Source organism: Mustela erminea, chromosome 6 (assembly GCF_009829155.1).
Source record: "Mustela erminea isolate mMusErm1 chromosome 6, mMusErm1.Pri, whole genome shotgun sequence".
In the NCBI taxonomy this organism is placed as follows: Eukaryota; Metazoa; Chordata; class Mammalia; order Carnivora; family Mustelidae; genus Mustela; species Mustela erminea.
The window spans coordinates 10093789-10120533 of NC_045619.1; the positions used below are offsets into that span (position 1 = coordinate 10093789).

The 26745-nt window shown below is 46.1% G+C and overlaps 1 protein-coding gene across 2 annotated transcripts; it reads right to left on the reverse strand.

Annotated features, from left to right (window-relative positions):
- Positions 1–507: 507 nt before the first annotated feature.
- EIF3L (eukaryotic translation initiation factor 3 subunit L) lies at positions 508–26058 on the reverse strand. 2 transcript variants are annotated; one of them, XM_032346322.1, is made up of 13 exons: positions 25946–26058; positions 25358–25406; positions 23671–23881; positions 20627–20706; positions 17593–17654; positions 15709–15778; positions 15422–15495; positions 11675–11846; positions 9334–9488; positions 8410–8580; positions 7111–7608; positions 1596–1676; positions 508–717 (listed from the first exon to the last, which is right to left on the reverse strand). In XM_032346322.1, exons 1-13 carry the CDS (start codon positions 25976–25978, stop codon positions 679–681), a joined length of 1695 nt encoding a protein of 564 aa, XP_032202213.1. In that variant the 5' UTR covers positions 25979–26058; the 3' UTR covers positions 508–678. The 2 variants fall into 2 exon arrangements, with proteins under 2 accessions (XP_032202213.1, XP_032202214.1); XM_032346323.1 differs by lacking the exons at positions 20627–20706; positions 25358–25406; positions 25946–26058 and having other exon boundaries at positions 23671–23749.
- Between the last annotated feature and the right edge of the window lie 687 nt (positions 26059–26745).

Consider the following 26745-nt stretch of genomic DNA (forward strand, 5'->3'; position numbering starts at 1 on the left):
CTGTCAGCGTGAGGCATCGTAGACACGGGCAGCAAAAGTAAGTAGCTGTTGGGAGCCGAGTCTTGGCTTTTGTAGAACTCACTCTCGTTCTGACAAATAAATAAAATCTTAAAAAAAAAAGAACTATACGACCTTAAGCAGTCACTTTATAACCTGAGCGCGTCTCCTCCTCAGCAAGTGGGGATCCGACGGCTAACCGCAGGCCGGGAGGTGTCAGCGCGCACCTGGCTTCCTCCCAGCGCAGCTCATGGCCGCAGGAGGGGTTCAAGTTTCTGCCTGAGACCCAGCACTCTGCTAACATGCGTGGAAATCACGGCAGGTCACTTAATGCTCACAGGATTCTTGTGAGGTATAAATTAGATATTCAATGTGAGAATGTCCTGCGAACCGCAAATTCAAATGCAACACCAACATCGATCAGCTGCATCGGGAAAAAGTGTCACAGGATATCACACACTGTCGCCCGACTACAGATCCCCCCCACCCCAACAATGATGAGATGACAAATCTGGCTCCAAAGATCTTTTACTGAGACCTATTTAAAAACATTTCAGTCCTTAATACAAATAAACTTCAACTCAGCTGGATGGCTGATCTAGGTAAAGGCTTCACGGTGACAAAAATATGCCCCGCCTACAGAGACCCCAGAATCGGCTCCTAACGAGAGTGTGAAGGTACTCAGGGTCTCTGTCCCATCTTCTTCAGGGTTCGATTGAGCTAGGAGAAAAAGAAAAGCCAAGTTAGATACAGAGATCTCACCGACCCCTGTCCTCCAGTGTGCACGATCCCCAGGTCCGACTCCTGGGCCACCGCTCTGAAGTCCGGGAAGGGTCTCTCTGACACAGGCACCGGAGTCCACCTTGTGTGCAGGAAGCCCCAGTCAGGTGCCCGCCCCCGACACTCCCACAGCCCTGCACAATTCACACGGACTGTTCCACCTGCCCTTCACACGCCACACCCACACCCACACCGCTCTGTCCGTTTTATAAGACACGCGGCTCACAGAAGCCAAACTTGCCACAGGGCTGCGCTCCTCCTGCAGGCTGGCCCAGAGCAGAGCAGTGACCTCTGCTGGAGAACTCAGAACACCAGGATGAAGCTGTTCCAGTTACGGCCACACACAGAAAGCACCCACACACCCTCCCCTACATCCTCGTAGTATTCGGCGTGACCCCCAGGACCTCTCCCAGGGCAAGATGTGAAATGCACCAAGTCTGTCAAAACCCAGCTTCCTGTCCTCTGCCTGCAAGAACCGGCCAGACCTGTCTACATCGGAGAGTAACTGCCAAACGGGGAGGGATGGGTAAGAGCAGGCAGTGAAGCCACCCATATTAGGAAATACCAGGGAGGGAGAGGAGAGCCGGCCACCCGCAGAGAGAGATCTTGGACAGAGATGCTCTGGAGAAGGCTGACACAGCAACTGCTACAGGCCCAACCCCATTCCCCAAACCCCAAGCAGCCAGCCAGTCTTGCTCAAAAACTTTTTAAAGGGCCAACTCCGGGCTTTCTTGAAATGAAAAATAAAAAAAAGTAAAAACTCCCCACCAGTTCCAAACCTCTGTCTCCAACCCACACACCGCTCCCCAACTTCTCACCTCCTCAAATTTGTGGATCTGCCGGATAAAGAAATCCCCATAGCGCCTCGCGACCTTGGTGTCTGCGATGTGGATCATGTCCTATGGGAGAAGCAAAGCAGAGTCAGAGACGAGCAGGGAGGCAGGGGCACTTAGACTTGCAAGTACATAAAGTCCCCCATTGCCTTCCAAACGCAAACGCTGGGGCGGGCACCCTACAGAAGAGCATTACCAGCTGATGGCAGCTCGCTCTTTCTAGATGCTTGATTTTTGCTTCCTTGTTAATTCATTTATTTGAGGCGGGGAGAGGGACAGATGACCTTCCCTCCGCCGCCAAGCATGGAGCCTGATGCGGGCTTGATCCCAACCTTGAGATCATGACCAGAGCTGAAGATGGGGTTTAACCCATTGAGCCACCCAGGCACCATTTTTATTTTCAAGTCTTCTGTAACGAACACGAATCTTTCAGCAATAGAAACATTTCAGATAGCATTTTATTCTCACACACTGTTTAGGAGTGTGAGGCTACAAGTGAATCCAGATTCTAAACTTTGTTTTTTAACTCAAATGTGGTTGAACACCATTTTACTCGTAAATTCCTGCATAATCTAGGTCAAGGCCTAAGAATTTTCTGGATCTCTTTGAAAGGACTTTTTCAAGTCAAGGATGAAAAAAGAAAAGCCAGAAAGCAAGCGTGGATGCCTGGCGGCTCAGTCAGCAGAGCATGCGACTCTGGATCCCTGGGTCATGAGTTACATAAAAATGCAATGTTTACCAAAAGAACCACCACCATTACCCAGAAAGCAACATTTTGCCAAAGACAAAAGTGAACCAGTAAGAGGAATAATTTTTTAAAAAGCCCCAAAAAGATGCAATCAAAAACATTTTCATGGGGCGCCTGTGTGGCTCAGTTAAACGTTTGCCTTTGGCTCAGGTCATGATCCCGGGGTTCTGGGATCAAGCCCTACATCGAGCTCCCTGCTCAGGGGGGAGCTTGCGTCTTCCTCCCTCTCTCCCTCTGCCCCTGGCTCTCTCTCTCTTAAATGAATAAATAAAATCTTTAAAAAAAAAAAAATAGGGGTGCCTGGGTGGCTCAGTGGGTTAAAGCCTCTGCCTTTGGCTCAGGTCATGATCCCAGGGTCCTGGGATCGAGCCCCGCATCGGGCTCTCTGCTCAGCAGGGAGCCTGCTCCCTGGCCCCCACCTGACTCTGCCTACTTGTGATCTCTGTCAAATAAATAAATAAATAAAATCTAAAAAACAAAACAAAACACTTTCTCATGTACAGACTTTAAATCGTAAGTACTTAATTATGTTATAATTTAATTAATACATGACTATAACTGCATATAAGTTTTTTTTTTAAAGATTTTATTTATTTATTTGACAGAGAGAGATCACAAGTATGCAGAGAGGCAGGCAGAGAGAGAGGAAGGGAAGCAGGCTCCCTGCTGAGCAGAGAGCCCCATGTGGGACTCGATCCCAGGACTCTGAGATCATGACCTGAGCCGAAGGCAGTGGCCTAACACACTGAGCCACCCAGGCGCCCGTTCATATAAGTTTTTTGTAATAGCCAAGTTGTTGATTCTTGGGAGAAATGCTTTATTTATTTATTTTGAAGTAAAGCTTTTACTCCACCCTCAAGGTGGAACTTGAAATCATGACCCTGAGATCAAGAATCACATGTTCTGGGGCACCTGCATGCCTCAGTGGGTTGTCCCTCTGCCTTCGGCTCAGGTCAGAGGGTCTTGGGATCAAGCCCTGAGTCAGGCTCTCTGCTCAGCAGGGACCCTGCTTCTCCCCCTCTCTCTGCCTGCTTGTGATCTCTCTCTCTCTCTGTCAAGTAAATAAATAAACATATAAAAATCTTTAAAAGAAAAAAAAGAATCTCATGTTCTACCAACTACACCCACCAGGCTTCCCAGAAGTGTTTTGTTAAAGACCATCCAGATAACTGGGACCAGTTCAGCAGGGTTACAAAGTGATGACAGGGGATGGAGCAGGTTACCGATACTGCCAAACATTATATCAGGCACGCACTGAGAACAAATTCGAAAAGGACTTTAGGTAGGAGAAGTGATACTACAAGGGACAATTCTGATTTTTAAAACAACACTGGAAAACTTCCCTAGTGACTCTACTTTCAGTGAGCCCGTTCATGTCAGAGACAGCCAATTTCTGCCAAACATCAAGTCTTCCAAAAGCCACTCTAAATGAGAGGGTTCGGTTTAGCAAGATGAGCTTTCAAAACTAACTACCCAAACTGACCCAGCAATCCACAAGTAGGTATACGCCCAAGAGAAGACATCCACACAAAAACTTGTATACAAAAATTCACGATAGCAGCATTACCCGCGACAGTCAAAAGGTGGAAACTCGACTGTCCATCAGCTAATGACTGGGTCAACAAAGCAGCGCACCCCTACAAGCGTGGTCCTTTGCCACCACAAAAACGGACAGATATGCGCCACAGCCTGGACGAGACCTGAAAACGTGCTCAGTGAAAGAAGTCAAACACGAAAAGGCCACATGTTTATCATAGCAAATATCGAAAACAGACAAATCCACCGAGATGGAGAGCAGATTACTGGTTTGCCAAGGATGAGGGGACAAGGGGACCTGGGAATGACTGCCCGTGGGTAGGGAGCTGTGGAAATGTCATGGAAGTAGGGGAAACCAACTGTGTGACACTGTGAATATAACAATAACCACAGAATTTCATCCTTTAAAATGGTGAAGTTTATGTTATCCGGTTATACCTTTAAAGCACTGCCAAAAAATCTAGTATGTGTAGACCAATACTTTCTCAAAGCAACTAGAAATACAAAATAAATAGTTTGTAAACATCTCCTCATCGCATCGAAGAGCTGACGAGAGAATAAAGAGCTACTTTAAGAGAAAATAAACCATTCCAACCGCAACACAGAAGCCTGCTCTGCAGGGAGTGCGTTCGCTCCTCTATCCCAGAAGACTTGCACAGAGGGACAAACCAAGGCCAGGGTCAGTCTTACAGAAGATGCTCCCTGCACTGCTGGATCCCTTGAGCTACACCCTCAAGCTGAAGGCAAAAGGGGGACTGGGCAGCCACCCTACTCCAGACACCAAGCAATGCTTACCAAGTTGCGGGAGGGACATACAAGAGGAAAGACACACATTCCCAGGACGTTATAAACACAAGGTGATTCTTCTGACAATCCGTAGCCTGGGCTTGTTTCCTGGTTGGTCCAGGGGACCCGAGGCTTTGAGTCTATGGTGGTCCCAGACCAGTAATCTCCCCAGGCACCTTGAAGAGGCAAAAGCAAATCCCTTCTAGAAGAATGAATATTCATCCTACACTTCAAAAAATGTTAACAAAGTTTTTCAAGGACAATAAACTGTAGTAAACAAACAAAAAAAAGGAACGAAGGACGTTTATGGAAACACTTCACCATGAATTTAAGAAAAATCAGAGAAAGTAAAAACAGAGCTGAAGAGATTAACGAGGATAGAATAATCAATCAAAAGAAAATTACCCAGAACAGAGACTAAAAAAGATGGAGAAAGGGTTTAAGAGACACAGAAAACAGAATGAGGTCTGATATACATCAAGTAAGAACTCCAGAAGGAAAGCAAAGCACATAAAGTAAAAGATATTAGCCAAGAACATTCCAGAAGAGATGAAAGACATCAGTCTATTCATTTTAACAGACTGCTGTTAAGTCCCTATCAGCATTCCAGGTATATTAAGTAGAACATCATCTTTGAGTGTGTGCACATTAAGGAGGATGAGAGGGCGTGACTTCAAGGAAAAAGCAATCCTAGGAGTCTAGCATACTTTACATCTGAAAAAAACTCACCTAAAAAACAGAACTTAGTTCTTTTAAAAACCTCATTAGGACACCAAAATGTTAACTTAAACTTAAAATCCAGCAATGCAAACGAACACTAGCCCTCCTCCTGAGAGGAGCCTAGGATGTCACTTGTGCCTCCTTCCAGAAATAACTCTGCATTCACAAGCAGATATAAATGAATCACTTAAAAAAAAAAAAAAAAAAAACTTCAATGAACCACTGAGAGCCACTCTCCAAAACCATGGACACTTTCTGTAATACACAAAACCACTGAAAAGCACATCCGCATTAGAATGCGAAAATCACAGCCAACTCCTGCAGCAGCAGCTGGCCCAGCGCCTAAGGGGACTCCTGCTGTGCACGAAAATGCTGGATGGTGCCTGTCTTAAATGTAACACACAAAAAAGAAGCCAGACACGAAGTGTCAGTCCTCTACATGAAGTCCAAAAGTAGGCAGCACTCATCCAGAGTGCGACAAGTCAGGACAATGGCTCTCACTGGCTAAACTATGTCCCACACTCTACGCCACACCCTCCCACTTTCTTCCCTGATCCTCTCTTCTGCCACAGCCTCCTGTTTGAGGTCACTGCAGCCACAATGAGGTTGTCCCTCAAACATACTGGGTTCACTCCTGCCCCAGGGCCTTTGCCCTTATAGCGCCCACTCCTTGGAACGCTGCTCCCTCAAACGTGTGTCTGGCTAGTTTCTTCACCTGCTTCAAGTCTCAGCTGCAATTTCACTTCCTCAACAAAGGCTACCCTGAGCACCTGTGCAATACCGCCACCTCTGCCTTCCAACACCACTACCCTTAACTGCACAGCACTTGGCAATTTCTAACCTATGATAAAGGAAACGTTCCACTTTTCGTGTTTGTAGGCCCCACTCCTGGCAAAACATTTACTCAAGGTCAAAATGACTTGGCGAAGTCATTTTGACTTTGGCAAAACCTCAAAACATGGGCTCTATTCCTGCCCCAAGTACACACTGTACATGTTTCATTAAAAAACAAACAAAACCCACCAAAAAAGAACATTCCAAACAGAAACCTAAGAAAAAAACCTCACTGATTCCCGTAAGATTCCAGTCTTACAGCCTTTCTGGAAAGTTTTTCATCACAACTTGTAACTACGTAAAACAAGAACAAAAACAAAAGCCAAACCGTATGTGACTCTTGCACCAGCGCTCCCTCCTCTGCAGCGCTCTCCTCTTTGTGAAGACTGACTGTGTACCCCACGTAGCTCTCTTAACTCAGACTAGAATGAAACTCTTTTTCTTAAAAATAAATAAATAAATAAATAAATTTTTAAGATTGGAGAGAGAGCAAGCGAGCACGGGTGGTGAAGAATGGCAGAGGGAGACACAGAAACAGGCTCCCCGCTGAGCATGGAGCCCGATGTGGGACTTGATCCCAGGACTCTGGGATCATGACCCAAACCAAACGCAGACGCTTAACTGACTGAGCCACGCAGGCGCCCTTTAAGTGTTTTTAAAGGCTTGTTCATTTTGCATTGACGCCTACCACGTGGTCTGCTTCACTGTAGCGCTGTCTACTCTCACATGAGAAGATCAGCGTGAGGGCAGAAACCTCTGCTGGTTTTGTGCACCACCAAGTCTCGAATGCTCCAAGTGGTGGGCGCCGAGGAAACCCTGATGGCTGAACAGATGGAGAGAGAGGCCGCAGCCGCCCGGGCCGGAAGGCAGCCGTACCTTATCGATGTAGAAGTCAACCTCGGAGGCCGACTGGAATTCGCCATCGAGGGCGGAGATGCCACTGGTCCACACCAGGTTCTTCATCTTGTGCTTGAAGACCAGCAGCTGGATCCGGAACTCCTGCTCCGTGAGGTCCAGGAAGCCGGCCAGCTTGGCCACAGGCATGGTGGTGTAGAGCTTGAGGAAGCTGCGGATGGTGGACAGCTGCGCCTGCTGCTGCACCTCGTCCGAGAACACCTTCAGCTGCTGCAGGAAGGGCTCCTTGTGGTAGTTGGGGTGCACGTTGTCGTAGTTGGGGACCACGGGCGACAGGAATTTGGGGCACGAGTAGCTGAAAAGTTCCTCATAGACCTGCGGGTCGCCCTTCTGCATGCGCAGCATCTTGTCCCCGTACTTCTCCCGCAGCTGCAGGTGAATGCTCTCGTCGATGCGCATGGGGTACATGGTGAGGGCAATGGCCAGCAGCGCGTGCATCTGCTCATTCTGCTTGTTAATCTGCGGGCACGAGACCAATTGGCGCGGGGTCAAACGAGATGGACTTTCTGAGGTCCCCACCACCCTCCCAAGTACATGCTGCATAGGCCTCTGGTTTCTCCCTGGTCTTGCACCCGTCAGTTAACTTTCCCGAAGTCCCTCCGCATCTGCCCTCCAGCTCTACTGAACTTCCAGCCCACTTCCAGGGCCTCTTCAGCTGGTTTCTGGATTCTTCACTAGGGCCTCCTCATTCCTCCTGGTCTACCCCATCCTCATCGGCAGATCGATCCTCTCACACCGTCATGACTGAGTCACCCAGAAATTCTAGATGGCACTGTAAGGCCTATAAAGATTAAATACTTGAGCCAGACAGTGAAGGTTACCTCAGAACCTAGCACCCCAATCTGACTACTCTACGGCCCTCCAGCAAAACTGTTCCTTGTGCTGCGACATCATCACGCTTCCAAGTCTCTGCCTAGAAACCTCCCAATTTTAGGCACGTCTTGGACCCTTCCCCTCCTCCATGGCAAACTGCTTGAGGGTGGTACCTCTACCTCCCTCAGTTTTAACTACCCAGAGCCCAGTGAACACTCAGCAAACTTGCTGAATAAATGTAGACACTGCTGGAGGGAGAAAGTAAAACAAAAGATACTGTCTTTATCGTCAAGGAATTAATGATCTGAAGTAACAGGCACAACAAAAGAAACTTAAGAGTAGTCCAGCCATTAAGAAATCGCCCTAATGAAAAGACATACAAAAAACTTTTACCAAAAACTGTCGGCACATGTGCCAAGGGTTCAAGCTGGTCAGAGGCTTCCTTACCATCTCATACTTGTATGTGGTCCTCTGGAACATGCTCTTGGTCCTCTGGATATAGAGGAGGATGTTGGCAAAGACCCGGATGGCATCCTGGTAGCGACGCATCATCAGATAAGCAAAACCTACGTAGTAGTAGGTGGTCACCTGGCACTCGGGCACCCGTGAGTACATGCTCTGTGGATGGAAGCATCCGTGAGTCCCAAAACCAAGTCATCCCGGAGAGAATCTGCAAGCCGGCAGGGCCCAGTGTCAGCGGAGCAGAAGCCCCGTACAGACGCCCCGAACTACCCAGCAGGAAAGTGCTGCCCTCTGGAGTTAAGAGGCTCCAAGCGCAGACCACACCAGTCACCGATTAAGTCGTGTGACCCGAGAGCTCCACACTGTTAGATATAACAGGAAGAGACTAGATCAGGTGACCCTAACATTTCTTTCCACTCCAAATCCCTCCACACCTCAGCTGTGTACTCTTCCTCGATTTCTACTCCTTCCTTTTCCAGATAAACCCGATAAAGGAACAGATAACAAGACTGAAAAAAAAGACACACACACACATACAACAAAAAAGTACCGATTTTTCTGCGGCTAAGAAAAACCACCACAGCTAATCGTCATTGTCTATACCACCTCAGAACTAAATCTCACTCCTTAAGTAGTGAGATGTGAATAGTAAAAATCTGCCATTATCATGGTCTTGAAAACAGAACCAAAGACTGCCAAACACTTCGAGTGTTACTAAGCAACAAAGAGAAAGCACCTTGCCTATGCGCAGACGTTCACTACAGTGCTTCCCCCCATGTCTCAATTTTCAACTGGTCTGGGGAAGACTCCTCTTTCTGATCCCTAACATTTGTCCTTCAAGATCATTCTCTTAGCGCACACTCTGGCTCTGGGCGGGGGGCGGGGGGGCAGGGGGAAACAGGTAATCACCTTCTTATTCAGTTCGATATTCTCCAGCACCTTGATGGCCTGATAGTAGTCCCCCAACAGGGAGTGCAAACGCAGAAGGCCCACCAGGCTGAAATACCCAAGCATCTTGTAAAGGGAGTGCCGTCCGTACTCGCCAGCCACACTCTCGGGGTCACCTAAGAGAAACAGACACTGTGACCATTCTAGCAGGGACACGTGAAGGAAGGTGAGCCTAATCCCCGAATACCACTCAGCTGACTCTCCACCTTCTACGGGCCTCTGAAGCTTCCCAAAATGGGGATTAACTGCCCTCAGAGGACTACCCAGAAGCAGCATGCCTGACCTTTTTTTTTTTTAAAGGTAACCTGGGGCACCCGGGTGGCTCAGTGGGTTAAGCCTCTGCCTTTGGCTCAGGTCATAATCCCAGGGTCCTGAGATTGAGTCCTGCATCGGTCTCTCTGCTCAGCAGGGAGCCTGCTTCCCTCTCTCTCTGCCTACCTGTGTTCTGTCTCTATGTCAAATAAATAAATAAAATCCTAAAAATAAAATAAAATAAAAATAAAAAAATAAAAAAGGTAACCTATACCTAACATGAGTCTTGAACTCACAACCCCCATAACGACTAACAGGCCAGGTATCCTTGGCCTCACACTAATCTTTTACCAAGAGTTGTGGGGGGGGGGGGATGGGCAGGTTTTTGTTTGGTTGGTTCCAAGACACCGAGATTACTGAGATGACCCTTTTTATCAGCAGCAGCTACTCATCAAGGCCACTGCTTTCAGGAAGTGCATGAGGTCAAAGTTACTTTGCTAGTAACACTAACACGCTATTTGTCTTTCTCACTGAAATACCACGTTGCACTGATGGTGCAAACACAGTGGGTAAAACTGACAACTCAGCATAAACCAGGCAGTGGCAGCAAATTGTATCAGTAATTACTGTATTCCTTCCCACCACATGTGGCGAAAGAACCAGCCACTTTTTCACAAAACACCGTTTTTACTTGAATGACTGACACACAAATTATGGTTACTTAGATTTGGGTGTTCAGCAGACATTTTCTCAAAAACGAACGGGGTGAGCCTGTTACATGTCAATAAAGACAACGGACAGTGCTCACTGCCAATGAAAATAGGAGCTTTTAAGCAAATTCTAGTTTTAAAAACATGTATCTGCCACTATGAGCTTCCAAATAAAGACTTACCTACCTAATGAAGCTGATGATCAAAGTGGGTTTTTTAGGTTGTATAATAAAATAGATAAACATTTAGGAAATCTTTATAACTCAATGAACCAATTTTTTACAAAATTGTGCAGGGGTAAAAAGATCCATTCAAGGGGCACCTGGGTGACTCAGCGGGTTAAGCTGCTGCCTTCAGCTCAGGTCATGATCCCAGGGTCCTGGGATCAAGCCCCACATTGGGCTTTCTGCTCAGCAGGGAGCCTGCTCCCCCCTTCCCGCCTACTTGTGATCTCTGTCAAATAAATAAATAAAATCTTAAAAAAAAAAAAAAAAAGTTCATTGCTAAGGCTGCAGATTTCTCACTGCAATTCACCAGTATGAAACCCCCATTGTCTCAGAACTACCTGAGAAGGCTGTGAAGACATTCCTCCCTTTCCCAACTCCACATCTAGGTGAGGCCAGGTCTCCCTCATATACTTCAACCCAAACCGCATATTGTAATTCCAACAAACTGAACGCAGGAGCAGAATGAGAATCCAGCTCTCTTCGTATATGCCTGGCATATTTGCAAAAAGGGCACTGCTGCAGGTGCCCTTTCCTTTAAACATTTTTTTATTTTTTTTAATTTTTTTTTAAAAGATTCTATTTATTTATTTGACAGAGAGAGATCACAAGTAGGCAGAGAGGCAGGCAGAGAGAGAGGAGGAAGCAGGCTCCCTGCTGAGCAGAGAGCCCGATGCGGGACTCGATCCCACAACCCCGAGATCATGACCCGAGCCGAAGGCAGCAGCCCAACCCACTGAGCCACCCAGGCGCCCTCCTTTAAACATTTTTTTAAAGGCTTGTTCATTTTGCATTGACGCCTATTAAATGGACAAACTCTGTGATTCTCAGTCTTTAAAGACTGTAAAGCGGTCCTGACACAAAGCGTGAGAAGCGCTTCTCTACACGAACGCCCTGGAGACTCGGTTAGAAGCGTCTGCGAATCAGACCTCGTGAGTGCCAGCTGGTTCCGCGTGTCGGCCAACAGACGGCCGAGCCTGACAGCCCTCAGCACTCGCACTTGGCTGCTGTTCACACCCAGCACCAAAGCAGAGCAGCCCATTACCTAAGCCACAGTGGCTCCCCCACGCTCCCCGGGCCTCTCTCCCCCCGAAACAGATGGCAAGCAGCACTCACCTCCGCTTGTATACACCTCCAGCTGCCGGTTAATGTTGGACTTGTCTACCAGGGAGTGAAGGACATTGAGGACACTGTGAACATTCCAGATTTTGGGATTGGAGCGAAGAAAGTCGATCTCCTCCTCTGACTTCTTGGCAGTCTTGCAGCGATACTGACTGAATGACTGAAACTGTTGGGGAGAAGGGAGAGAGGCAGGAGTTGCATATGATGCTGAAACGGAGGGAGAGCGGCGCGGGGGTCAGGTGGGGTGCACGGCACCGTCTCATGCTAAACTGTTCTGTACACTACTTGTTTTTGCAAAGCCGCCTTTCACTGAACTGAATGGTGTTCATTATGGAGTATGTCACTTCTTCCATAGCTAAGTAAAAATCTCTAAGATGAAAGGTAGTTTGTGGAAAAAAAAAAAAAAAAATTCAATTTGGAGTCAAACACCACTTAGAGTCACTTAACGTCTCTGGGCTTCACAATGCAATCGATCTGGCTGTCAGAACCGGATGGTTTGTACAGATCTTCTCTTGGGCTGTGACATGCCGAGTCAGGATAACAAATGAAGACACATGGGGACAGGGTAGTATCTGGATGTATGTCTTGCCTATTGGAGCCGACCATCTGTTTGCAGGGACAGGAACCCAGTTGGGTCACCTCCGTATCAACCACAGAGCCTTGCCAAGTAGAAGGCACATCTAGGGCCCACGCCACAGGTAATCCTTAAGGCAGTGGTTCTATCTGGGATCAGCAATGGGCTGACTCCATCAGTCACCCAGAGAACAGCACAAGAGACCTACCCACTCAACTGGTTTTTACAAGATCCTTGGTCAATTCTGGAACCAGGTTCAGAAACCAGTGACCTAAAATCTAGGTCCTAGATGACATAACCCAAGAACGTTCTTCAACTCCATATTAGCACCTTCCTCTAAGAACACAGAAAAAAGTTTCCAGATTTATAATAAACAGAAGAACATCCGGAATATAGAAGGAATTCCCATAATTCAGTAAGAACGAGGTAATCCATCAGAAAAATGGACTAAGAATAATGAGGATCACTTCGAAGAAAATCAAAACTGGCCAATTATCAGGGAAAATACCTAAGCTCTTCACATATCAGAGAAATGCAAGTTAAAATGAGATTACCATTTATTTCCCATCAAACAGTAACACCCACAGCAGAGAAAAACTCTCAAATGCTGTTGACAGCAGTGAAATTTGATAAGCCCTTACAGGGGACAACGTATTACTATTTATTAAGGTCCAAAGTGATTGAAAATGTTCTGTATCGACTGTGGTGGTGGATACTGTCTGTTCAATCTCTTCAACAGCACACTTAAAAATCAGTATCTCATTGTATGCAAGTTCTGACTCTATAAAACTGATCTTAAACTTAAAAGTGGGGAACCTGGGTGGCTCAGTCTGTTAAACATGACTCCTGGTAGCTCAGTCATTAGGCATCTGCCTTCAGCTCAGGTCATGATCCCCGGGTCCTGGGATCGAGCCCCACATCGGGCTCTCTGCTCAGCAGGAAGCCTGCTTCTCCCTCTCCCACTGCCCCTGCTTGTGTTCCCTCTCTCACTGTCTCTCTCCATCAAATAAATAAATAAGATCTTTAAAAACAACCAAACATGACTCCCGATTTCAGCTCAGGTCACGATCTCAGGGTTGTGAGATCAAGCCCAACGTCCGTTCCACGCTGGGCATGGAGTCTGCTTCAGATTCTCTCCCACTGCTCCTGCCTCCTTCCTCCCGCAGGCACTCCCTTACTCTCAAAAAACAAACAGAAAAACTTAAAGCAAAAATTCTTCAAAAAACAATTCTACCTCTGGGGATCTCTAGAGACAGACCAATGTGCAACACACACAAGACTACTGAGGGACTCACTATTTGTAATAGTCAAACTCAACACCCAAGGGTGGTATATCATCACCAAGAGGGTGGTATATCCGTATCGTGTACATGGCAGAGAAGAATAAAGCCATCTCTACACAGACATGGTAAGTGTTCCATATCACAACAAATTACACAACATAGTATGATGCCATCTTTAGATGGTGTATTTGATACGTACATGTTTATACAAACGCCTGAAAAGCATGAATGTAATGCCTGTCTTCCCAGACAATAACTGATGCCGCCACAAAGGCAAGGAAGGAAGACACTTTAAACTTTATCTGCAGTTTGGGGACACCCGGGCGGCTCAGTCGGTTGGGCATTTATTTGCCTTCAGGTCAGGTCATGACCCGAGGGTCCTGGGATCAAGCCCCATGTCAGGCTCCCTGCTCAGCGGGGAGTTGCTTCTCCCTCTCCCTATGTCTCTCTTCCCTGGCTGTGTGTGCACATGCGTGCTCGCTCTCTCAAATAAATGATCTTAAAAAAAAAAATGATAAAAACAAACTTCACCTGCAATTTGAAAAGACAGTAATGACATATCATGTATTACCTGTACTGATAAAAATAAATGAAAGCCAGGGAGGTGGGGGACCCACTTAGCCCGTGTGACATCTACCTGGCCGGAGGAGTCACATCTGGCTCCTGCCAGCCGGTCTTTGTTAAGTGAGAGCACTTTAAGCCCCTTAAGAGAACACCAGCTAAGCCCAAGCCGGGATTATGATTATCTTAAGAAGGATGAAGAACCTTAGCACGGATGATCCTCCCTGGACTTGCTGTGTGTGAGTTGAAAGGACCGCCAGCCTTCTAAAATTTGCCAAAGAAAGGGCTTACACAAACCAAGGAGCCAGAAAAGGCAAACAAGGCCAGTGTGGTTTGTAGCCTTCTCTGGACAAAGGCACCGAAGCCTCATAAGCCCCCTCTCAAAAGGCCAGCCCTAGGAGGGCTTTCTCAGCATACCAGTCACAATCTGCCAGCACTTCTTTAGTCTGTTTGGTCTATGCAGCTAAAATAACAGCTTTATTAAGAAACTCATTTTTTGGGGCGCCTGGGTGGCTCATTGGGTTAAGCCGCTGCCTTCGGCTCAGGTCATGATCTCAGGGTCCTGGGATCGAGTCCTGCATCGGGCTCTCTGCTCAGCAGGGAGCCTGCTTCCTCCTCTCTCTCTCTGCCTGCCTCTCTGCCTACTTGTGATCTCTCTCTGTCAAATAAATAAATAAAATCTTTAAAAAAAAAAAAAGAAACTCATTTTTCCTGAAATACCCAGTGAGAGATACTCCATTCCCATAAAACTCGTGGAAAACAAGTATTTTTCCAAATTGAATTATTCTGTTTTTTGTGGGTTTTTTAAAAGATTTTATTTATTTGAGAGAGAGAAAGAGAGACAGTGAGGAGGCACACAAGAGAGCAAAGGGAGAAGGCTCCGCTCTGAGCATGGAACAGACAGGGGCTCGATCCCAGGACCCTGAAATAATGACCTGAGCCAACCAAAATTAAGAGTTGGCCGCTCAACCGAGAACCCAGATGTCCCTCAGGTTTATTCTTCAGAAACGGAGTAGACTTAAAAACAGAATAACCGACTCCAAAGCTTGTGATGCCTTCATTTTTTCCAACCAGACCAACTCTCAAGATCAGGTAACAGCTTAGTGAAAGTCAGCTCAACTCTGCTGACTTCCAAGTTCATATCCAGAGTTCTTAGGCCTGACTCTTCAGAAAATTGTAACATCAAAGACCACCACCATGGGATCTTTCCCGCGGTGATGAGACATTTTTATCCCAAGCATGTTTTAAACAATGCAAACAATGGTAACAGCTAAACCTTTGTCAGACTAGTTATTTCAAATCAGACCAAGGCTGGCCAGATACCTGATAGATGAACTCATCAATGATATCCCAGAGCCACTGGTTGGGTAGTTCAAGGGGAGCAGGACCATCGGCATCTGTGCAGGAGATCACAGAAAAGTCAGACGCAAAGCAAAGACTATTCTTTGCTTTGAACAAGCATGCAGAGTACATTCTGTCATTTTTCTCTTAACTAAGAATCATGGGACATCCCTCCTTCCCACCCTTTTCAAAATCCTGCTAAAAAAAGAGCTAGAGGCCAACATCAGGCCTCCCTGTAGCCTCACCCCCAGGCCAAACCTCAAACTCACTAAGAATGTAGTTGAAGAGATTGCAGTAGTTGTAGTAGGACTCAAACCTCTGCTCCAAGGAAGGCCCTCCCTGGAAAGAGAACAGAGACATCAGGACTGACAGTTAATTTAAATGTGTTTTACTCATGGTCTGCCACCACACGTGAGAACCAATGCCTCTTCGGGCCTTCTTAGTACGCAAATAGCACTCAGGCCAGAGGCACGACAGTAAGTGCTACAGCATTCGAAAGGACAATGAGTATCTTGACCACAACAATTAGGCATTATGGCAACAACCTCAACAGACTGTTCGAGAACATGCAGGCAGATGTGGTGAAGCAGAAAGACGGAAGTACTAACAAAAGCAAAGGAGTAAAATCACGGTGCTTGAAGTATGGGGAGAGCAGGTAGCGCTACACTAGGCTATGCCAGACTGGACTACAACAGGTTAGGAGTGCAGGGGTCTTTCGGTGCCCAACAGGAATCCAGGCCACGGAGATCAGCAAGTCCACCGTCACCTGGTTTTTGTAAATAAAAACCTCAACGGGAATATAGTCATAGACACTCATTGTCTGTGGCTGCTACAAAGGCGAGTCGAAGAGATTCAACAGAGACCATTATGGCCTCAAAGCCAACAACTATCTGGCCCTTTGCACAGAAGGCTATTGACCCCCCCAATCTAGACTTGATGTTGCTGGCAACTGAGAACACTGAAGATTTCTGAGCTGGGAAAGAATATGCTGCTATTGGGGCGCCTGGGTGGCTCAGTGGATTAAGCCGCTGCCTTCGGCTCAGGTCATGATCTCAGAGTCCTGGGATCGAGTCCTGCATCGGGCTCTCTGCTCAGCAGGGAGCCTGCTTCCCTCTCTCTCTCTGCCTGCCTCTCTGCCTACCTGTGATCTCTGTCTGTCAAATAAATAAATAAAATCTTTAAAAAAAAAAAAAAGATTTATTTTTTTGAGAGAGAACATGCAAGTCAGAGAGCACAAGGCAGGGAGGGGGAGAGAGAGCAGCAGACTCTCTGACAAGCAGGGAGTCCGACATGGGGCCCAACCCCAGGACCAGGACCTGAGCCAAAGGCAGATGCTTAATCAACTGAGCTACCGAGGCGCCCCAGAATAAAATCTTAAACAAAACACCCAAATCTGAGATGAGTATCAGACAGCCAAGTGGAGATAATGGAATAGGCAGCTGGATATACAAGTACGGATTTGGAGAGACAGGGGCTAAAGATAGAGATTTTCAGTCATGGTGTATATAAATAGTACAGATAGTTATTTTAAGCAACTTGGGGCATTCTAAAATTCAGAAACAAGAGAAGAATCAAACAAGTGCCCAAAGCTGAGAGAGTACCGTGGAAAGAACACTGGCATCACAGTAAGCCAGGCCTGGGTTCAAGGAGTTTTGCCACCTACTCATTGCATGAATTTGAGAAGCAACCCCTCTGCACCCCAGTTTGCCTGCCTTGCAGGGCCACTGTGAGGATTAGAGCAGAGATGCCCGCCAGGTGTCAAGCATTACACCGGGCACACAGGGACACTCCCTGTGTGTTTCAGAGAGCAGAAGGCTCACAGTCCTACACTGAAGGTAAAAAGCAAGGGCATCAAAAGTTGAAGCAGTAGGAGTCTGGGAACACACCATTAGGATGGCATCCTGAAACCCAGTCGATGTGATGAGTGCCAAGTCAGGAACTGCGGGGATGGAGAAATTGAAAAGGACACACAAGCTATGCCAAGCAAGTTTGTCTGCAACAGACATGCAACTTATTGGATTCAAGCATTCCCTCTGTCATTTCTGAACACTCAGAAAACATGCCAACCACTCCTGGACACTGAACCAATAGAAACTAATGACTGTGTTCCAAAGACAAAAATGGCATAGAGCTAGCAACAGTTAGATACTCACACTGACTTTGGCATATATGTGCCTGTAGTATAATTCTTTGTACAGAATCAGGAAGACGGCATCTGAAAGAAATGGCACAGAGCTGCTTTAGTAATCCACAAAACAAATAGGGTCTTCAGGCAGTTTTAGCCCACTGAACGGAAGAGAGGGATAAACATGATTTAAGATACAAAATAACATCTAAATTCCAGTACACCCCAAGAATACACGCAAAAAGAAAACCATCTCTCGTCTTTCAACCTCATCTTAATCCATTCAGGCCCATTTCCCTTTGCTAACATTTAGAGATTTTTGCCATCCAGTTGCTTAACAAACCAACACAGAAATAAATAGTAACACCTCTAAAAAAGACAATGTCACATTATCAAAATTGCGAACACATGGGTATTTTTGACTTAGAAATTCTACTGTAAAGAATTTATCCTATTGATATGATACAACCACTAAAAAGAAAGGAGGGAAGAAAAGGTCTTTGGGTACTGATGCTGTACAGAAAAGAATTAAGGAAGTAGGTCTGAGACTTCTATCCTTTGGCTAGTCAAGTTGGGTCTTGGCTGGCATCTGGGAACCTGGATTTCAGGAGGGTCCCCAGTATCCTGACAAGAGGGATCTGCTGAGCCTAACTATGCAACACTATGGTTTATCCTGAACTCCTGCCTTCCTTCTGGGAGTCTGGAATTTTGGTTCATGCTAGGCAGGGGGTGTGCCCACATGACCAGCACCCCATAAAATCCTTGGACATTGGACAATCCTTGTAACTGTGTTACAGTTTTCTCTGAGAGACTTTTCACACATGTCACAATTCTTTGCTGGAGGAATTAAGCACATCCCAAATGACTCCACAGGAAAGGACTGGTGATAACATACGTGCATGTGGTTTTCTCTAGATTCCACTCAGCGTGCCCCTTCCCTTTACCCTGCGTCCTGGGAGTCCTCCTAGCACATCATCAAACCCAGGGGTGGTCTTGGGAATCCTGGAGATGCAGAATACTCTCCAAAAATATAATAAACTTTAAAAAGGGAAGAAAATGGCATTTGCTTTATATAAAAAGAAACAAACAGGCCATTCCTACTTGCTTAGGTACACATAGACTATCACGGGAGGGATAAAAAGTGCTACCACTAGATGGCTCTAGAGAAACTTAAGCCTTGAGGAGGAAAGTAGGAAAAGGATTTTTACACCAAATCTCCTTTTATACTGTTAAGCCCTGTCATTACTTACCTGTTTGAAATTATATACAGCTGACATTTAAACAGAGGGGGGTTAGGAACACAGATTCCCCCGTCTCATGTAGTCAAAAAACCCACCTTTAACATTAAAAAAATGTTTTAAGATTTTATTTATTTTTGACAAAGAGAGAGATCACAAGCAGGTAGAGCAGCAGGCAGAGATAGAGGGGGAAGCGGACTCCCTGGTGAGCAGAGAGCCTGATGCGGGGCTCGATCCCAGGACCCTAAGATCATGACCTGAGCCAAAGGCACAGAGGCTTAACCCACTGAGCCACCCAGGTGCCCCTCACATTTAACTTTTGAATCCCCACATATTTAACTGTTAACTTTAACAGCCTATGATTGACTGGAACCTTACTGATAACAGTCAACACTTATTTTGCGTGGTATTTATGTTACACACTGTGTTATCATGGTATACAATATGTAAGCTAAAGAGGAGAACTGTTAAGAACATCATAAGGAGGAGAAAATACACGTACACTATTATACGAAAAAAATCCATGTGTATGTGGATTCACCCAGTTCAAACCCATGTGCTCAAGGGCCAACCGTATTTCAAGACTCCTACTGTTGTTGACACACACACAATGATTCTTTATAGGCAACATATTAAACAGAGCATAAGGTCTGAGCAACATAGAAAATAACACCTTCTACAAAGTGAGTTCTAACTTGCGTACCAATGATACTAAAAATAAAGTTCCAAAAAACACTAGCTATACCAAAGAAGTACAAGACTTGTACACTGAAAACAGTAAAATGTCATTGAAATAAAGACCTAAATAAATGCAAAGACATCACATGTCCATAAATTAAGAGGGCTTAATATAATGGTGACAGTCCCCTAGTTTATCTTCAGATGCAACATAATCCCTATCAAAATCCCAACTTCTTTCCAGAAACTGACAAACTGATCCTGAAATTCATATGGAAATCCAAGGGACTCAGAAGAACCAACAACAAGTTTGAAAAAGAAGAACACAGGGGAACCTGGGTGACTAAGTAGGTTAAGCCTCTGCTTTTGGCTCAGGTCATGATCTCAGGGTTCTAAGATCAAGCCCCACATTGGGCTCTCTGCTCGGCAGGGAGCCTGCTTCCCCACCCCCACCCCCATCCCGCCTGCCTCTCTGCCTACCTGTGATCTCTTTCTCAGTCAAATAAAAAATAAAAACTTTTAAAAAAAGAAAAGAAGAAAAAGAAGAAGAACACAGTTGGAGGCCTTAATGCTTCCTGGTTTCAAAACTTACCACAAAGCTACAATAACTCAGACGGTGCGGCACAAGCATCAGGATGGATGGATACCAACGGAGTTAACAGAGAGTCCTGACATAAATCCTGACATTTGCACAATCACCAATTTCAACAAAGGTGCCAAGACAATCCAATGGAAAAAGAATAGTCTTTTCACAAACTGGTACTGGGACAACTAGATACGTACGCGCAAAAGCGTGAAGCTGGATCTTCCTACTTTACACCATATACAACAAACACCAAAAGGTGAGAGGTGGGAGGAAGCCAGACAGCTCATTCCCAAGTGACTGTACTGACCCCCCAAATCACGGGGGGATGGAAACAAGTCAGGACAAAGATCTGTTTCAGCTTCATCACGTGTGAGAGGTCTCTGTCCCCTCTTCATTTATTCCGCTGTCACTCAGCAAGCTCTTTACTAAGGGTCTACTATGCACCAAGCCCTGGGGAAACAAAATGGTGAGCAAAACACACACAGACTCTTCTGAGCTTCCTCAGGACCCGTCACTCGCAGAATCCCATCCAGCGTACAGAACACGGAACTCATACCTACCGTTGCCAACCTGTGGAGCAATGGCTTCAGCCTCAGGCCAGGGTGTATTCTTGAAGAACCTTTCAGTCAACTTGGTCCAGCTGAAAACCAAGCAGAAAAATTCTAAACTCTGAAACAGGAAGGAACAGAGAAGAGGCAACCCACATGTTTACAGGTAAGGACCCAGGCTCACAAAGAGGGAGAAGTCACAGAAACAAAGGACCAGAGCCTTCCAAGGCTACAACTCTCCTCAACAGAACTCTGCACCTCAACTTTTCTTAATACGGTGAACACTCCTCTCTACCAGTCAGGCAACCGCCATGCTCTTCAGGATCATTTCCTGCCTCTGTATCATGATACATGACAGCTTGCTGTTCCCTGGTCTGATAACTACTTTCTAGACACCCACGCTTTCCCCCAGCAATTTCCCCCTACTTTCCCAGAGCATGGTGCCTCCTCCCCAATCCAAATCTGGAAGCCAATCAGTCTGTTTGTGGTGGTCTGATGCTGCGACAGAACCACGGCATCCAACCCAAACACTCAGAGCCCTGATCCCCTCAGGAGTGAATTCAACTGCCCCCCCCACTCTCCTCAAGCCCCACCTTTCCACTTCTCCATATTTTTCTTTTTCTTTTTTTTTTTAAGATTTTATTTATTTATTTGACAGAGAGAGAGATCACAAGTAGGTAGAGAGGCAGGCAGAGAGGAGGAAGCAGGCTCCCTGCTGAGCTGACAGCCTGATGCGGGGCTTGATCCCAGGACCCTGAGATCATGACCTGAGCCAAAGACAGAGGCTTTAACCCACTGAGCCACCGAGGCACCCCTTCTCCAGATTTTTCAGTTCAGCCTAAAAACATGCTCAAGTCTCCACTTCAGGACGTATTATAAAACATAAAGCATCTCAATAACACTGGATTTTCCAAGGCACCACCCATTCTTCTCACCACACATTCTCCTTCAGAAAGATCTACCACGTTTGGCTTCAACTATAGTCTGTATCCACCTGTACTGTCAAATACAGTAACCATTTGCCACATGTGATTATTGTGACTAAAGAATTGAATTTTAAATTTTACTGAATTTTAACCAAAAAACCCAATACTTAGTTACTGCGAACTTTCAACTATATTTAGAATTACTTGGATATCTGCTTTTTCTATCATAAATGCTATGAAATCTAAATGGAGATCAGGTATTCCCAACATACACGAATTGAAATGCGGTATAAATACAAAGGATAGGTTTTAGACTTAATACCAAAAAAAAGTAAAATAACTCGTTAACAGTTTAATACTGATTATGTGTGGTAATAATATTTTAGATGTTGAAATGTCATGAAAATTAATTTCACCTGTTTCAGTTTTTAAAAAATTTTTATATTTAAGTAATCTCTACATCCAATCTCACCCACCCAAGTGAGGCTCAAACTCACAACCCTGAGATCAAGAGTTGCACACTCCACCAACTGAGACAGCCAGCCACCCTTCCTTTTACATTTCTTTTTTTTTAAAATTTGTTTATTTAACAGAGAGAGAGAGAGATCACAAGCAGGCAGAGTCGGGGGGGTGGGGGGGAGCAGGCTCCCTGCTGAGCAGAGAGCCGGATGCGATGATGCGATGTGGGGCTCGATCCCAGGACCCTGAGATCATGACCCGAGCCAAAGGCAGCGCGGTTTAACCCACGGAGCTACCCAGCTGCCCCTCCTTTTACATTTCTTAAACGTAACTGATGAAAAAGTTAAACTACACATGTGGCTAATATTATTTCTATGGGACAGCACTGATCTACACATTTCTACTAGAAAGATCTGGAGATGCAGGAAAAAAACAGTTCGGGGATTAATTCTATTCATTAATCCAAAAAGCCTTTGGCTATTCATTTTGTCCACCCATCCTCCTAGGAATTAACTAATTATTACTTTAAGTTTAGTTACTTATTTTAAAGTAATTTCTACTTTAAAGTTTTTTTTTTTTTTTTTAATTTATTTGACACAGAGAGATCACAAGTAGGCAGAGAGGCAGGCAGAGAGAGAGAGAGAGAGAGAGAGAGATGAGGAAGCAGGCTCCCCGCCGAGCAGAGAGCCCGATGCGGGACTCGATCCCAGGACCCTGAGATCACGACCCGAGCCGAAGGCAGCGGCTTAGCCCACTGAGCCACCCAGGCGCCCAAAGTAATTTCTACTTTAAATAGTGGAGCTCAAACTCACGACCCTGAGATCAAGAGTTATGTGCTCTTCCAACTGAGCCAGCCAGGCACCCCTCCCAGAAATTGTTTAAATTCTATATCCCTGGTGAAGTCTTTCCTGACGTTCTCAACCCTAACAAACCAGTCTCATTTCTAATGCCAATTAAACAAGGGCAATCCCCTCAAAACAGAAGCAGCCACTCAAAGCTCTGCTCACCGTTACACATTAACTTGTACAGTAACTCAAAAGTTAGGCTCTGGGGTGCCTGGGTGGCTCAGTCAGTTAAGAGTCTACCTTTGGCTCAGGTCATGATCCTGGAGACCCCAGATCCAGCCCTATGTCCCCACGTGGAAGGGTGGGGTGTCCCTGCTCAGCAGGAAGTCTGCTTCTCCCTCTCCCTCTGCCCCTCCCTCTGTTCCTTCTCTCTCTCAGATAAATAAATAAAGTCTTTAAAAAAAAAATTAGGCTCTGATGTCAGACTATGCAAGTTCAAAACTCAACATATGCACTCAACTAACTATATCCTTTCTAGGCTTTGTTTCCCTCATCTGTAAAATAAAGAAAACAATACTACCTACTTCATGAGGTTACTGTGAAGAGTAACGAGTAAATATGGGAAAAGCGTTCTCAACACTGCTTGATCTATACTGGACAGACATACTAGTTGCTGCTACGACTACTGATAATGATGTTATTTTAGGCCCTGAGTTCTGGGAATACAGAATATTCCAACAGAGTAATATGTCTCCCCATGAGCAATCACAGAGACCCATTGGGCACTCTCTTTACAGAGCAATGACTAATAGACCCCTTTTTTAGGGGCTTTATGAGTAAACCAGTCCCACCCAGAAAGACAGTCATTTCAGTCCACACTCTGTACCTGTTCTCATAAATGTCCTGGATCTCATACACCTTCTGATCAATGACATCACTGGACACACGACTGGCCTGCAGCTCATACACCTTTTGGTCAATCAAATCTGAGACGGTTTTGTGGAAATACTGGATGAAGTTTTTGATCACTTCAGGGATCACCTGATAAGTCTGCTGTTCATACTGCCGTTCATAAGCCAGATCCTGCTTTGGATCACCTAGAGGTCAGATATAATAAATACTTTACCAAGTGTTTTCAAACTCACATGTTACAAAACAGAAGGGCAAGACCATCCCCCAAAGAAAACTCAAGTCTATAAAATCAGGTACGATTCCCTTTTAAACACTCAAAGATGGGGCACCTGCATGGCTCAGTTGGTTAAGCATGCCTTTGGCTCAGGTCATTATCCCAGGGTCTTTGGATCGAACCCCTAATCAGGATCCCTGCTCCACGGGGAGCCTGCTTCTCCCTCTCCCGCTGCCTGCTATTCCCCCTACCTGTGCTCTCTCTCTCTCCATCAAATAAATTAATAAATCTTTTTTTTTTTAGATTATTTATTTATTTGACAGAGAGAGAGACAGACAGACAGAGAGGAACACAAGCAGGGGGAGTGGGAGAGGGGGAAGCAGGCCTCCTGCGGCGCTTGATCCCAGGATGCTGGGATCACGACCTGAGCCAAAGGCAGACGACTGAGTCACCCAGCCGCCCCAAATTAATCAACTTTAAAAATAAACACTCAAAGATAATATTATCCCCAACTCATTCTCAATCCCATCGCCCTGTTTCTTCAGAACATTTACCACTATTTACAGTTATATATTTGCTTATCATCTGTTTCTTCCACTAGAACTTAAATCCTATAAGGGCAAGAACTTTGTCTGTCTTGTACTCAGGTACACCCTCAGCACCTAAAACAGTTGTTAGTGTGCTGAAAGAGAAGGGAAGACCGTCGGAACGGTAGGTAAGTAGGAGGCACCTTATGTACATGTATTTTAAATACATACATTTATGTATCTTTTTAAAGTAGGCTCCACACCCAGCGTACAGCCCATCAGGGGGCTTGAGCTCAAGACCGAGATCAAGACCTTAGCTGAGATCAAGAGTTGAACGCTTAACCAACTGAGCCACCCAGGGGATCCCAGCACTTAGTATTTCTTGAATGACTGACTGCCATTTACTGCCTATACAACAGTGCTAGTTACTGAACCTCTCTGTTCAGTTTTCTCATCTGAGAAAATGGAGACACTAATTTAGACACTTCCTAAAGCTCTCTGAAGGATTAAAGGAAATACTTCGCACAGAGTACCTGTAACAATGCATGGCACTTACAAAATGCTAAGTCAAACTAACTCACTATAACATTTCAGGAAACCTCAAAACCTTCCAAAAAGATTTTATTTGGGCTTGGTTTGAATCACTAATTTTTCACAAGAAAAATTCTTCAGCAAGCAGTTTAACAAGGAAACCACGGCCAGGACAGTAAGTCTTCCCTTCTGGGACTTTGAGGTGGACCATGAAAGAGGCTTCATTTATTAGGCGCTGTACCACCACCCTCTTTCTGAGAACTAATAACTGACTCCAGACCTGGACCACAGAGAAGCAGTGCTTCACAGATGCCCCTCAAGAGCTGTTCCGAGACATTCAAAAAGTTGCAAAACCCTAGAAGTACCAGCTAGCCCGCCCGTAGTCTCACCTGTGTGCATATCATAGTCACCAGGGTAAGCGTAGGGATCATAAGCAGCCTATTAACGAAACAGACATAGGAACAGTCACCAATTCGTGAACCCAAAATGCTCGTTCGACCTATGTGCCAAGTAGAAGTACTAAGGATACAAAAGTGGGTAAAACAGTCTCTGCTTTTAAGAAACTAACATGCTCGTGAGAGAAGGGCGAATAAGCAGGCGACAATACAACGTTACGGGTGCGATAAGGTAAAGCAAAGCACAAGAGGCTGTGGGAACCAACGGGGACCGACAAGAGTGAACCAAGCCCACAGGAGCTAAGTTTACAGAAACCCCGTGACCAGTCTCCGTCTCCGATCTCGGAAAACCAGAGGACGAGGAGACGGGACACGCGAAGTGGGCGGGCAGAGGTTGGGCTGGAGAGGAGACGCAAGCAATGGAAACAGCCTGAGGGCCGCGCACGCCGGAAGGCAGACCGCAGCTAGTTGCGGCCGGGGGAGGCTCCCACAGGGACCCGGACACCGTCTCACGGCGGGATCCAGCATCCAGAGAACGCTGCCTCCGTCACGAAGCCCAATACACGCGCAGGGCCCGCTTACCTCGGACTCGTAATCATCAGCCGGGTACGACATGGCTGCGCGGCTCACGAACACAGCCAGAGAGAACGAAAAGGGCGGCCCGCGCCTGCGTCGTGAGGCCGGAAGTTCCGGGCCCCTGGGCCTGCTGGGAAACCGGAAGTCCTTGGGAAGCCTCTAGCGATAGGAGACCGCCACGTTAAGAAGGGCGAAGACTACAAACCTCTGAATTTTTCTTCCTTCTTCAAACAGAGGCTCTACAAGGAAGGGTGACTCTTTATCGCTTGCGTAAATTCAGAAATACGGTTGAACCACTTCGGCATAGCAAATGGGCAAAGACACCAGAAATAATGCCACACAAAAGATGGCTGGCAGCCTCCTCCGCCGATTTCTCGCGAAAGGGAAATTCGGGTATGGGGCCTACTGTTGGTTTTAGGTGTAAGCAGTTTGCCTGAGGCAAGAAGTGTCTTGGAATGTTCGACCTCAGAAAAGTAAACTTATTGGTGTAAAAGTTGAGACCTGGCCCTCTGAGGCAAGAGGTCATTGAGAAAAGGTTCCTGCCAACTTTGGACAACAAGGCTGAAGCAGGCAGTGTGCGGCCAGCTGTGGTGTGGGGCTCAGGAGCCGTGGGAGGTGGGGTAGGTTTGTCTCCCGGAGAACCCTCGAGTCAGGGATGGGGTTATACAACTAGCAGAAACCAGCATGTGGCACAGGGACCTTCGTACGCTCATCTGCTCATACACAACACCTAATGGAAATTTGGATTCCAGTTCCTGCTCTGCTACTGATTTGCTGTGACCAGGAACTTGTCTCGCCCATCTTAG